At 29.2% G+C, this 13,280-nt stretch overlaps 6 protein-coding genes across 6 annotated transcripts; 3 read left to right on the plus strand and 3 right to left on the minus strand.

Moving 5' to 3' along the window:
* Positions 1-1,739: 1,739 nt before the first annotated feature.
* BX663DRAFT_493719 (inhibitor of apoptosis-promoting Bax1-domain-containing protein) lies at positions 1,740-3,008 on the minus strand. The gene is made up of 4 exons (XM_051525395.1): positions 2,740-3,008; positions 2,348-2,642; positions 1,977-2,288; positions 1,740-1,887 (listed from the first exon to the last, which is right to left on the minus strand). Exons 1-3 carry the CDS (start codon positions 2,989-2,991, stop codon positions 2,092-2,094), a joined length of 744 nt encoding a protein of 247 aa, XP_051388280.1. The 5' UTR covers positions 2,992-3,008; the 3' UTR covers positions 1,740-1,887; positions 1,977-2,091.
* Positions 3,009-3,095: 87 nt separating this feature from the next.
* On the plus strand, positions 3,096-4,114 carry BX663DRAFT_493723 (40S ribosomal protein S5; the record flags this gene model as incomplete). The annotated part of the gene is made up of 3 exons (XM_051525396.1): positions 3,096-3,220; positions 3,400-3,597; positions 3,694-4,114. The coding sequence occupies exons 2-3, from the start codon at positions 3,406-3,408 to the stop codon at positions 4,111-4,113; spliced, it is 612 nt and encodes a 203-aa protein (XP_051388281.1). The 5' UTR covers positions 3,096-3,220; positions 3,400-3,405.
* Positions 4,115-4,194: 80 nt separating this feature from the next.
* On the minus strand, positions 4,195-7,259 carry BX663DRAFT_547902 (histidine phosphatase superfamily-domain-containing protein; the record flags this gene model as incomplete). The annotated part of the gene is made up of 7 exons (XM_051531041.1): positions 4,195-4,327; positions 4,378-4,537; positions 4,603-5,496; positions 5,585-5,717; positions 5,830-6,499; positions 6,586-6,737; positions 6,858-7,259. 7 exons carry the CDS (start codon positions 7,257-7,259, stop codon positions 4,195-4,197), a joined length of 2,544 nt encoding a protein of 847 aa, XP_051388282.1.
* A 26-nt stretch (positions 7,260-7,285) lies between these two features.
* On the minus strand, positions 7,286-7,646 carry BX663DRAFT_547903 (uncharacterized protein; the record flags this gene model as incomplete). Its single annotated transcript, XM_051531042.1, has 3 exons — positions 7,286-7,317; positions 7,392-7,520; positions 7,592-7,646. 3 exons carry the CDS (start codon positions 7,644-7,646, stop codon positions 7,286-7,288), a joined length of 216 nt encoding a protein of 71 aa, XP_051388283.1.
* Positions 7,647-9,875: 2,229 nt separating this feature from the next.
* On the plus strand, positions 9,876-11,133 carry BX663DRAFT_446566 (kinase-like domain-containing protein; the record flags this gene model as incomplete). Its single annotated transcript, XM_051523685.1, has 5 exons — positions 9,876-10,060; positions 10,132-10,242; positions 10,323-10,468; positions 10,546-10,657; positions 10,709-11,133. Coding segments are annotated over exons 1-5 (888 nt in total), but the record flags the coding sequence as incomplete, so codon positions are not given.
* A 327-nt stretch (positions 11,134-11,460) lies between these two features.
* Positions 11,461-13,215, plus strand: BX663DRAFT_493730 (glutaryl-CoA dehydrogenase). Its single transcript, XM_051525397.1, has 4 exons — positions 11,461-11,879; positions 11,938-12,061; positions 12,136-12,245; positions 12,327-13,215. The coding sequence occupies exons 1-4, from the start codon at positions 11,663-11,665 to the stop codon at positions 13,133-13,135; spliced, it is 1,260 nt and encodes a 419-aa protein (XP_051388285.1). The 5' UTR covers positions 11,461-11,662; the 3' UTR covers positions 13,136-13,215.
* The last annotated feature ends 65 nt before the right edge of the window (positions 13,216-13,280 follow it).

Consider the following 13,280-nt stretch of genomic DNA (forward strand, 5'->3'; position numbering starts at 1 on the left):
ACTAATAAAGAAAATTGTGGGGGAGAATAAACTTATTGTAAACTTTAATTAGACAATTTTAATTAGTGCTAAAAAATTTTTTTAGTCCCTTTTTTTATTTTTTTATCTTTTCTTTCTTTTCATTATATTGTAATAACATGCTTTTTTCTATTATTTCTATTTTTTAGAATTTATTTTTACTAGGTAATTGTTAATATATAATTGTAAATAAATAATATAAACTAAACAAACATAATGTATTCACTTTTTCATTTTATTTTACAGAGATATTGAGATTCTATTAAAGAATACTGCCTCTTGGTAACAGATAAAAAAAAAGAGAGAGAAAAGGTATATCATCAAGGCTTTTCTTCTTTTTCAAGTTATTGAAACTAATTTTGTATATTTATATTTAGATAAAGCTTTTTATTGTATTGTCTATCCATTGAATACAAATGATCAAGTGTTCTCTTTTACAATCAATTGAATAATATGGTAAGTTTCTTTTACAACAATAATTCAACAAGTATTATAAAGTATATATATATTTACTCATTATTATTTAATCATGCTTAGATGGCTCTTGTTCTATTCAATAGATAGATATACTAATAAAAACTTTTATTTTCTCTTTATATTAAAGGTAAATATCATATTACAAGGGCTAAAATCATATATATAACATGTCATAATTAGTAACTTGTCTTTATTTTTATCATTTAGGTAGACATTTATATCCTGGTAATACTGAATAACTAACTACAGATCAAATGGCTAAATCAATGGTAATCTTGGCTACTACTACTAAAGTTATATTAACTCAAGGTAAGTATGTCGTTGTATTATAGTATATATTATTATATATTTTTTTTGCCATTATCATTATTATATAATATTCTATAACCCAATTTCAAATAAATAAATAAATAAATAAATAAATAAAAAGCCACATTTTTTTAAAAAAGAAAAGCTGTATAAACAAGGGCATTATAAGCCTATTAAACGTTAAGGAAGTGCAAATAATGAGCCAATAATGCAAACAGATTTGTATAATAAAAGCCTCAATTGAGTATAAACATCTTTAATAAGATCCAATTATAAGTAAGAGTAAAGATATGAATTACGACGTTAGAGACCAATGATAAAGGCAGTTGCTAGCGTAATATCGTTGTCCCCCCAAAAATAATAACCTATAATAATCACCAAAAGATACGTTTTACGTATTATCAGAATTGCGGAATACACGTTTTCGGTAGTTTTCAGTGGACGTAAAACGATCGTTTTACTTGTCGTTTTCCGCAAGTACCGAATACTTTCGTATTACGTGTTGCGTAATACGAGACCGAAAACGATCGTTTTACGTATAGTTCTCCGCAATATATCACAACTCTTTACTTGTAGTGGTGGAATATAACCTGCCGTTCAGAATAAACAGACAGAATAAAAGAAGGTTTAAACCATCAATAAAGGATTCCGACGTGAGAAAGAAGAAATCGAAGTTATGCATAATTTGTGAAGATAGAAACGTCGGCATAATTAGTTGACAACATGAGAAAATCAGGAAGACAACACTTATGCATCTTTACTACAATCACGATTTTCCCTGTTGTCATATAAACCTTATTTTATAACAAAATTAATATAAATATCGAAAAATAATTGATTTTAAAGAAAGACAATCAATAAATATTATAAAAACTTAATTATATTCTTTGTTATTTTTTGTTTAATACCGTCTAAAGTTTTACTCTTTTGTATCTCAAGAAGTCAAGAAACGACATTTTCCGATACTTTAATGTAATATATATAGTCCTATAAAAATAAAGGTCACGTGACTAATGACATCATCATCGCTTATTTAAATTTAACTACTTTTGAATATTCTGAGTAACTGTGATATTTTGGACAGTAAATTTATTTCTATTGTCAATTATAGAATTCTAATTACAAGATTAATATTAAAATTATTGTTTTCATATTTCTGATAATTTTTAAAGTTTCGCGAATAGGTTGGAAAAATCCAGTACTGTATGCATAATTTTTTTTTTATTAATGAAACTACTATCTTTTTCTTGTTGTACGTTTATTATATATATAAAGAACTTATTACTACTAATAATTTCTCCTTAACCTATTTGGACTCTTCTTTTTTCTCTTTTCATTCTCACGATCCATTTCTTTTTTTAATAGAATTTGTGCTAATCGAATAAATAATGAATACAAATCCATAAACAATTCCATTGAATGGCCAGGTATATCCATTAAACCAGCACTTGCATGCTCAACAATCATTTGCGTATCATACATGACTATGTACATCAGATATAAATCCATTAAATCCATGCATACTTATTATCTCTTTACTTACCAAATCCTGCAAAAGCTAATAATCCAGCGTATAGTTCAAGAGAAAAAACTGATGTTGATCTAATAAAAAAAGAATTTGCTAAGGAAAGCCATAATAAAACACTCAAAATACTGCTTGAAAATGCACCAATATATAACATGCTACGACGATTTGCCATAACAGCACTTAATGAAAATCCTAAAAAGATCAACACTGCAGACGATAAGGCCATAAAAACAATATTTCCTGAAGGATCCCAGTTAAGGAAAAAGGATACAAAAGTTGTCAATGCAATACCACTGAATATAGAATAAAGCTTTATTATTATAATTGTTAATGTTATATGCATATATAATATTTTTTCTTTTTCACAAAAAAAAAAAAAAAAAAAAAAAAAAAAACAAAAAGCTTACTATTAATAAAATCCAACGATTTCTACTATTAGGCATTGTAAATCGAAACATAGATGCACTTGCCACAGCACCTATTGAACTAATGGGCGAACTTAATAAACCTAAGTAATTCCCCACTTGAGTACTCATTGTTGCTATAGCGCACATAGCAGCAAGTGTAAGATATACATTAATTAAATGACGTCTAACTGGTCGACTTAAACTATTTGAATTATTGTTATAATCCCAATTGTAATGTTGTTTTCCTGACATTTTTCTTTCAAAAGAAAAAAAAATAAATAAATAAATAAAATAAAATAAAAAAATAGCTTACAAGCATAATTATTAACACTCGTTCAGTTTTGATTGGTTCGGAGTTTTTTTTTTTTGGGGGGGGGGAGGGTTTTTTTTGTCAACAACACTACAACACTTTAAAGGTACAACAACAACAAAAGCGAAAAAAAAAGTTCCATTATGATTCGCTTTCTCTTTTACACTGCAGGTAAAAAATCAATATTCATCCATTTAAAGATGATATCAATTGTTCATTTGCCTGTAATAAATATACTGATCTTTTATTTTGATTATATTTCTTTTTATAATTTCCATTTCATTGATTAAATTCAACTACATGCGAATTAATTACCCAATTTCACTTCAATTTGTTAATTCATGTTTTAGTACAACATGGTTGCTTTGAATTTACCAGCTGATGTTTTAGCTACCGCCGACGGCACCCGTAGATTATTCAACAAATGGACTTACGATGATGTTGAAGTCAAGGATATTTCTCTTCAAGATTATATCCAAATTCGTCAACAAGTCTATTTGCCTCATACTGCAGGTCGTTTCGCTGTCAAGCGTTTCCGTAAGGCTCAGGTAAAGAAGATATTTGACTTTTTTTTTTTTTAAAAGATGATCTGACCTAAAAATAGTAATCAATCTAAACTTTGAATTCAATTGATTCATTTATAGTGTCCTATTGTTGAACGTTTGACTAATGCTTTGATGATGAACGGTCGTAATAACGGTAAGAAGCTTATGGCTGCTCGTATTGTTCAGCATGCTTTTGAAATTATTCACCTTTTAACCGATGCCAATCCTCTTCAAATTCTCGTTGATGCTATCATCAATTGTGGTCCTCGTGAAGACTCTACTCGTATTGGTTCTCAAGGTACTGTTCGTCGTCAAGCCGTCGATGTTTCTCCTCTTCGTCGTGTTAATCAAGCCATCTCTTTGTTGACTATTGGTACTAGAGAATCTGCTTTCCGTAACGTTAAGACTGTTGCTGAATGTCTTGCTGATGAATTGATCAATGCTGCCAAGGGTTCTGCTAACTCTTATGCCATTAAGAAAAAGGATGAACTTGAACGTGTTGCCAAGTCCAACCGTTAAAGTTAGAAATATATATATATACATCAACATATTTGTCTTTATTCATATAAAGTGTAATCTACAAATAAAATGTACTAATTGTTATTCATCTTCTTGAGCATAGTATAATCTTCTTTCTTCTATTTGCTCTTCAATACTTTTAATATTAGGAATATTTAAATAGCCTTTATGATATGTTAATACTTCTTCCAATAACAAATGAGGAATCAAATTTCTAAACAAGCAATGATTAGAATAAAATAATTAACAAAGTATATTATTTACCTTCGTGGTGCCACCTTTAAACAATGCTCAGCATCCATACGTAGATCCAAGACGCTATCATAGTGTGCTCCAGAACTAAAACCGATACGAAGAGAATATTCTTTTTCAGGAACACTTTGTCTATTACGTTCATATAATTCGAATGTGATTTGTGTCAAGACTAAATAAAATACATATTCATATACGCACATAGGATACTATTTTAGAATATATTTATAAACTTACAGTCTAATTCTGGTAATGTATTTCTAGGAACTTTTGTAGGAACACCAGAAAGATAAATCAAGTTTAAAAGGGTATGAACATGAGATTCCTTTGTAAAATATAAACGTGCTCTAGGTCTTTCTGCTGATTTCATTTCATCTAAATCGCTTAAAATCTTTTTTAAAAGTGGGAAACTAATCAGCATACCGATATTCTTCTTTTCAGTGTCTGAGATACCAAATTCCTGTGGAGCAATAAAATCAAACATCACTTTCACATTTTTATATAAACGTCGAAGATCTGATTCACATTTATCAGATGAAAGTATTGAACCAGATTCAGGAGAGCTACAATTATTATTTTGAAGCTCCTCGTCTGTAAAGATAGCTTGAAGGAAAGGTCTATTATGAAGGGCATCATATTTGAGTGAATCGTATAAGGCAGGAATCCAAGATGGATCAGGATATGCCTCTACATTATTAACGACTCGTTGTTTCTGTTGTATTTCAGATTCATCACTTTCCTCACCTGTATGAGCAGAACTAAAGTTACGAAACATTTTCTCCCATCTTTCTCTAAATAAAATAGGAGAGTCTAAACAGCACCAACGTCTTTGAAGATTATCCACATCTTTTGTAGCCCAATTTTCATGCATAATTCGTTGCATACGACTCATGATAATACAAATTTCTTGAAAGATAACATAGGGTTGAGGAAGTTTTGCTGACCATCCCATTTGAGCTAACATCCATTCAGGGATATCATTCCCAGGTTTTAACATACCTTTTAATTGACGTTTAACAGCATCTGTTTGATCTTTAGCTGCATTACTATCATCTAATAAATATTTACTTTCAGAAATAACTCCATCTAACGATTCAGGGTTTCCAAGGAACCAGCGAGCAAAAACTTCAGCTAAAAAAAAAAAGAAGAAGAAGAAAAGGGTAAAGTATTTAACCATCATAATTCTCCTTTTTTTTTTTTTTTTTTTCTTTTTTTTTACCAGTGTTTCTAACACGTCTTTCTGAACTACTAAAAATTTTAACATCTTCCAATATTTCTCTATTTAAGATATTCATATCTTTTCTTAAATTCTCTGCTAAATCCTTTGATTGATGACGACCAGCATGTGTAAACTAAATAAGCAGGCTTTAGTATTCAAAATGAAAAAATAAATGAATATAAATATAAATATATAAATATGTATACATATACACAAATAAATATATACATGTATTATTTTTGTACCTCTCCTCCCCATTTAACAATCACTTGTAGTTTAACAAGTTCTTTTGTATTCTTATTATATTTTGGTTTCAGTTGTACTTTAGTACCAGGTAGGTCATGTTTTTTCTCTAAAACCTCCTTTAATGATCTTAGCTTATTTATCTCATCCTCTTCTAAAGATGTCTCAATAAGACATTCATCTAAAGCCTTTATAACAGACTTTAGTTGATGGTTTTGTCTAAACACAACTTCCCGTTTAGATTCACTCAATAGGTCAATAAAGGGCTTTTTCATGATAGTAATCTTAATCTTTTCTTTCGGAGTACGATCGCCATGACGAAAGACGGCGACAAAACCTTTCAATCGCCAAGAATTAGCAGGAGAAATTTCTGGAGGAATTTGATCGGCTAATGATAGAGGTCTTTCTTGTACTGACCGATAAAATGTTTCTTTTAATATCTTTGCACATTGATCATAATAAAAATCATTTCCTTTAACAAAGCTCCAACCATTAACATCAATAACGTAAGATTTCCCCTGAACTCTTAAAATATCCAAACCACATACAGATTGACCAAAGGCCTTTGATACTTTTCTAGCTATCTCTTCTTCTTCTAATGTGAGTTTGACACAATATCGAATTTCTTTTCCTTCTGTATTACGTTTTACATGACCATCTACTGTTGGAGATCTAGTATAGTATAGAATACAATTAATATTTCATTTATTTCATATCATATTATCATGATCGTTTGTGTATATAGGCGTGTTGGTTACTTTCTAGTTTCAGCATGTACGAATTGAGGACCCACTGTGTATATTTTAATATCTTCACTATTTTCAGTTTCCATTAATTTTTCATATATCCACGAGCCCTTGGCATTAGGAAATTTTAAATTAGGATCAAATTCACTTGACTTGTTACCAATCTTTGATACATACACACACGCATATAAATATATGTATATATATATGAAAAGAGAGAGAGAGAAAAAAAAAAGAATAGAATAAAATATAAGGTTTTAACTGTAATATAATCTCACGTATACCTTTCTAAATAGTCTTCTTCCACCTCCACCTCTTTCATCTGAATAATAAATATTAATATTATGATCTTCTCCATTCACAGGTTTTTCGATAAATGTCTTTGAAAGTTGTACTCCATCCACTTCAATAGCTTCATCATGAATAACTACTGACTTTGTATTGGAAGTATATCTAGCTAATATACGACCTATATCCATACCAGTACATTCCTTAAATGCAAAAGCTGCATCAGAGTCGACTTTAGCACCATTATCTCTTGAGACAACTAAACGAGGTGGTGTAGGTACACCAATCGCATCTAAAATTGACAAGACAATTCGGCGATCCCATAATAACGTTTGCATATATACGTTATTAACTACAAATGGTTTCCTAAGTTTTGTATAAGCTATTGCCTTTTTCATAGGAAATCCACTAGAAAAAAAGCATATTAAAAATCACAACCAGGCCAATTTTCGACATCTAAAAAAAATAAAAATAAAATAAGCGATATTTTATATAAAAGAAAAATAAAATTGAAAGTTATTCTTTTATACCTTCATCTATAATAGTTTTATCTCCAAAGATAACTATTTCAAAGTCTCCATGCGATAGTAATCTATTTAAAATATATCGCATAGGCTTTGATCGTGCTTTTCTATCCATAGCACATACACCTACAACATCTTTTTTTATTTTATTTTATATCAATTATTTCTATTCATTTTTTTTTTATTCTTCTATTTATATACGATACATTTTGCTCTTTCAGAGTATTTGCTAGGTAATGAAGGTGAAATTGTAACCGGCATATTGAATATTATTTATAAAAATTTGTATATATTAAAAAATAAAAAGAAAAAAGAAAAGAAAATTATTAATTTTGACATAGACCATATAAATTCGAACAGTTACACATAAAAATATAAATATATCCTAAAAAAAAAAAGAAAGCAGGTAGTAAATGCGTTAGTTTAAAAAAATTTAGTACAATATGTAAAAAGTCACACGCATTCCTTCTTCTCCTTATTGCCAACTTACAAGAAGGAATCAAGAACAAAACAAGGAATTGCATAAACTATATTAATTTACTGAAATTTTCATATTATTCTGAATCATAATTTAAAATAATTAAAATAAAATAAAATAAAATAAAATAAAATAAAGCAAAATAAAACCGTCATTTATTTCTTTTACAACAGCTATATAAAAAGACAAATGAATGTGAAACAGAGAACCAAAGAGTTCTAGAAAGAATAAAGGTAATTTTAGATCAATACTTTTTTTTTTTCTTTTTTGATAAAATAAGCAGTAGCATTATTTTAAGTTTCGTTTATGTGCCTGAAAAGAGAGAACCTATTGCCAGAGCAGTTTTTTTTCTTTCCTTTTTTTTTGTTAAAAGAAAACACACTATTTCTAGTGAGGAATACTGTATAAAAACTTTCCCTACACTTTATATTCGAAATGCTTCTTCAGTTTGCAAACATGATGGAAACAAGTATTAAATTAATTACCGCAATAATCTTTAAATATAATAGTGTAAAGACAAAGGCTGCTGCCGCTAAAGAATGAATATCAACGAAGATCGTAGCTTTTGAAAATAGTTATATAAATATTAGATGGGTTGTATTTTAACCCTCATATGGTATATGTATATATATATAAAAAAAAAAAAGAAAAGAGAATTAGCTCCTATATTAATTATTATTCTTCCAAGAGTTATTCAAGTTCAGGGCATTATAGAAACTTCTTTATAAAAACGAAGACTGTAATTTAATTGTAAAAGTGAGAACGTCAGTTAAGAAAACTATATAGACACTATAGCTAGTATTTAACTAAGAATCAAATGCACTCTTAAATGAAATGATGCATAGAAGAGGCTATAAGAAAGTAATCCTTCTTCCATAACTTCCCTTCTTCAATCTGATTAACTTATTCTAGCCAAAAGCTAAGCAAGATATGAAAATAAATATCTATTGATGCTGTAGAAGCTACTCTAACACCTAAAACGATGTAGTCCTACTTAACTGTAATTTTAAAGAATCTATAAGGATAGATATACCATCCAACCAGATAATCATTTAAATATATTATATAATCAAGTTATGTGGAATAGAGTCTTTCTTCATGAAGATAGACGAACCATCTCTTCCTTACTTTTTCTTTTAGATATTATGTTCCTTCTTCATAAATATCTTTATCATACTTTTTCTCGTGCTATTATTAGTAACTTTAACATCATTATGAACATTACTAATTTCAGTATATTTATACTAAAAAGAAAAGAAAAAAAAAACAGCTTATAATATTCGCAAACAACTGCTGCTACACTCAAAATCTTAACCTATTATTAAAGTTACAAAATCAAAAGCCTAAAACATACATCTATTATGGCCACATAAACTGCTATATTATATCGAGACTTGTATACATATTTTATTAACATTTGAAATAAAGTAAATCTTCAATTCCTTTTTTTTTTTAGTCTTTAAAAGGAATTTATTATTTCATATTTTAACACATGGAAAACTATAGTAGGAATAAAAGCAATGTTCATATCAATAGTGTTTAATAATACAATACATTCTAATAAATTTATTAAATAGAGTAAACTAAGCTTATTTCAAGATACCAAGAAGTTTTGGAATGTTTATTTAAATAACACTCTTGCTGTATCGCTAATTCTTTTATTAGTGAATATCTCCATGTATATATACTTATGAATCAACCTCATGCTTATATACTACAAAGAATGATGATAGCTGAGCTATGTTATAATAAAACTTTGATTCGCTGGTTTTATTGTAGACATACAAATACATATATGCAGCTAGAAATATAATATAACGCAATATATAATTTTTCGCTTCTTTTACATATCCTTCAATAGAAGAAATATTTGGATATAACATTTTCTTAAATGTTAAAAAAAAAATTTGTGCAAAAGTAGTTATTTGTTATAAGCAGCCTTTTTTTTTTTTTTTTTTTTTTTTTTTTTTTTTTTTTTTAAATAATGATGCTATTTATTTTTATTTATTTTTCGGGTTTTACTATGCATTATTGCTTCCTTTCTTTTAAATAATTCCCTTCTTATTTCTTTTCATTTCTTTTTAATTTAACCTATACCCCACTATGTATAATTATCAACCAAAAGATGTTATAATTGAAGGAAAATGGCTGGTTTTATCAAAGATAGGACAAGGTTCATTTGGCGAAGTCTTTAAAGGTGCAATATAATATGAATAATAATAAGATATATATGTAGTTGCTGTATAGTCTCTTATCTATTATTATTAGTTCAAGATATCCATACCAACCGTTTTTATGCTATTAAAAGAGAGTCATCAGAGACACATTATCCTCAATTATATCATGAAAGTACCATATATAATATATTAAAAAATGGACGTAAGTTATTATATCAAATATCACATAGCAACAACAATAGTTTCTATTTTTATTAAAGATGATTCTACTACACTAATTAGCTTGTATACCAAAGTATCATTGGTATGGTCAATATGATGGCTATGAATGCATCGTGCTTGAATTACTTGGTTCAAGTTTAAAAAAATTTCAACAAATAGTAAAAGATATACCACTTGATATAGTTATTGAATTAGGCTGTCAATTAGTAAAGAAGAAGAAGTAGAAGAAGAAAAAAAAATAGTCTATTTATTATTATATGAATAATAATATATTATTTATTAGATATCTTGCTTAGAGTATATTCATAGTAAAGGTCTAGTTTATAGAGACATTAAGCCTGAGAACTTTTTATTTTCTAAATCATGTGTTCTTGAGACTCATGCTACTAATTCTCGTTCTGCTATGATTAGTAGTTGGGAGAAAAAAGAAATAGCACTTTATGCAGTTGACTTTGGTTTAACTACTTGGTGGCAAAATCCAAAGACTAAAAAACCATTCCCTGATTCCAAAAAGCCAATAAAGTTTAAAACAGGTACAGCACGTTATGCTTCCCTGAATGTCCATCATGGCCACACACATACTAGACGAGACGACATGGAGAGTCTTGGCTATGTTTTATTAGACCTCTTATTAGGAGGTAATTTACCTTGGTCTGGTGTAACTGCTCGTACATCTAAAGCAGGTTGGGATCGTTTAATGTCAATAAAGGAAGACATTTCATTGGAAGATTTATGTCACGGATTACCCCATGGTATAATGAACTTTATAGATTATACAAGACGTCTTCAATTCAGTGAACAACCAGATTATATACATTTGCAAGAATTATTACGTGCATGTACTCAACCTGGACCTTTTTCTAAATCAGTTACAACATCTTATTCTTCTCATAGTACTTTCTCAAGAAATAAACTAGATAATGCATCTTTTCAAAATATCCTTATGATCAATGATTTATTTCAAGACCTTCCTTCATCACAACAACAGCAACAGCAGCAGCAGCAAGAGGAGCCAAAATATTATTTTCAGCCTATAATAAAAAATCATCATTCTTCTTCATCGTCTAATTATTATAAAAAAAAACAGCATGTTCGGCGGCATAATAATAATAATAATAATAAATACTATTTTTAAACTAGTTTACGGAAAATCTTTTTTTTTTTTTTTTTTTTTTTTTTTTCTTGTTAAACCCGAATTGTCGTGCATCTTTTATTTCTCTTAGGCAAATAACCTTCTTTAGTAAGAGACTACATAGGTTGTGGGAAATTATTATAATTTTTTAATAAATAAATATTAACATTTACCCCGCAACAATTCTTTATTTCATTTCAATTTTTCATTCTTCTATTTTATTTCATTCTTTTCCTTTTCTTTTCCTTTTCTTTATCTTTTATACATAATGCTAGCACGTCCTATTTTTCGTACTAGAGCTATTGTGAATTCACACATCATATCGAGAACAATGGCTTCCAAGGCATTTGTTAAATACAACTGGGAAGACCCTTTAAACTTCGAGAAGCTATTGACTGAAGATGAAATTTTTGTTCGTGACGCTGCTCATAGTTATTGTCAAGAACGTCTTTTACCTAGAGTGATTAATGCTTATCGTAACGAAAGTGAGTCTCTCTCTCTCTCTCTTTTTTTTTTTTTGTATTTAATACTGAAATTTATTAGAATTTGACAGGGAAATTTTGTCTGAAATGGGTGAACTTGGATTTTTAGGCTCAACAATTGAAGGCTATGGTTGTGCAGGTGTTTCATCAGTTGCTTATGGTTTAACAGCCCGTGAAGTTGAACGGTAGATTTTTTTTTATATAGATTTTGCTTAAAAAAAAAAAATTAATATACTCACTTAAAATCGGCCTGAATTAGTGTTGACTCTGGTTATAGATCTGCTATGTCTGTTCAATCTTCATTAGTTATGCATCCTATTAATGCTTATGGTACTGATACACAAAAGGAGAAATATCTTCCTCGTTTAGGTAAGTTATATATATATATATATATATATATATATATATATATATTTGTATCTTATTATATAAATATATATCATATTATAGCAAAGGGTGAAATGGTGGGCTGTTTTGGTTTGACTGAACCTAATCATGGCTCTGATCCTGGAAGTATGGAGACTACAGCAAAGAAAGTCAATGGTCATTATGTATTGAATGGATCTAAAACATGGATTACAAATTCACCTATTGCAGATGTATTTGTTGTTTGGGCAAAGAATTTAGATGAGGAAGGAAAGCCGATTCGTGGGTTTATTTTAGAAAAGGGTATGAAAGGATTAGAGGCACCTGTCATTAACGGGAAATTTTCTCTTCGGGCCTCCGTTACGGGCATGATTATGATGGACCATGTAGAGGTACCTATTGAGAACATGCTCCCTAAGGCAAAAGGATTAAGTGGACCCTTTGGTTGTCTGAATAATGCTCGTTATGGTATTGCATGGGGTGCCCTGGGTGCAGCAGAGGCTTGTTTAGCACAGGCTCGTTCTTATACCTTGGATCGTAAACAATTTCACCGTCCGTTGGCTGCAAATCAATTAATCCAGAAAAAGTTGGCAGATGCAAATACAGAGATCGCCTTAGGCTTACAGGCTTGTGTTCAAGTAGGTCGTCTTAAGGACTCTGGTGAGCTTGCTCCTGAAATGATTTCGATGATTAAACGCAATTCATGTGGTAAGGCTCTAGCTATTGCTCGAGAATGTCGTGACATGTTGGGTGGTAATGGTATCTCGGATGAGTATCATATAATCCGTCATGCTGCTAATTTAGAGGCTGTAAATACTTATGAAGGAACTCATGATGTACATGCTTTAATCCTTGGTAAAGCTATTACAGGTATTCCTGCCTTTGCTAATTAAATAAGCACTCTTTATAACAATAATAAACGTGTAATACTGCTTTATTCATTTATTTACTGATAGTGAATGGAGAGAAGAGGGTATGATTCTAAAATAAATAAATAATAAAAAAAAAAAAAATAAAAAAAAAAAAATAAAAAAAAAA

This window comes from Cokeromyces recurvatus (assembly GCF_025118155.1).
Source record: "Cokeromyces recurvatus strain NRRL 2243 chromosome Unknown BX663scaffold_1, whole genome shotgun sequence".
In the NCBI taxonomy this organism is placed as follows: domain Eukaryota; kingdom Fungi; phylum Mucoromycota; class Mucoromycetes; order Mucorales; family Mucoraceae; genus Cokeromyces; species Cokeromyces recurvatus.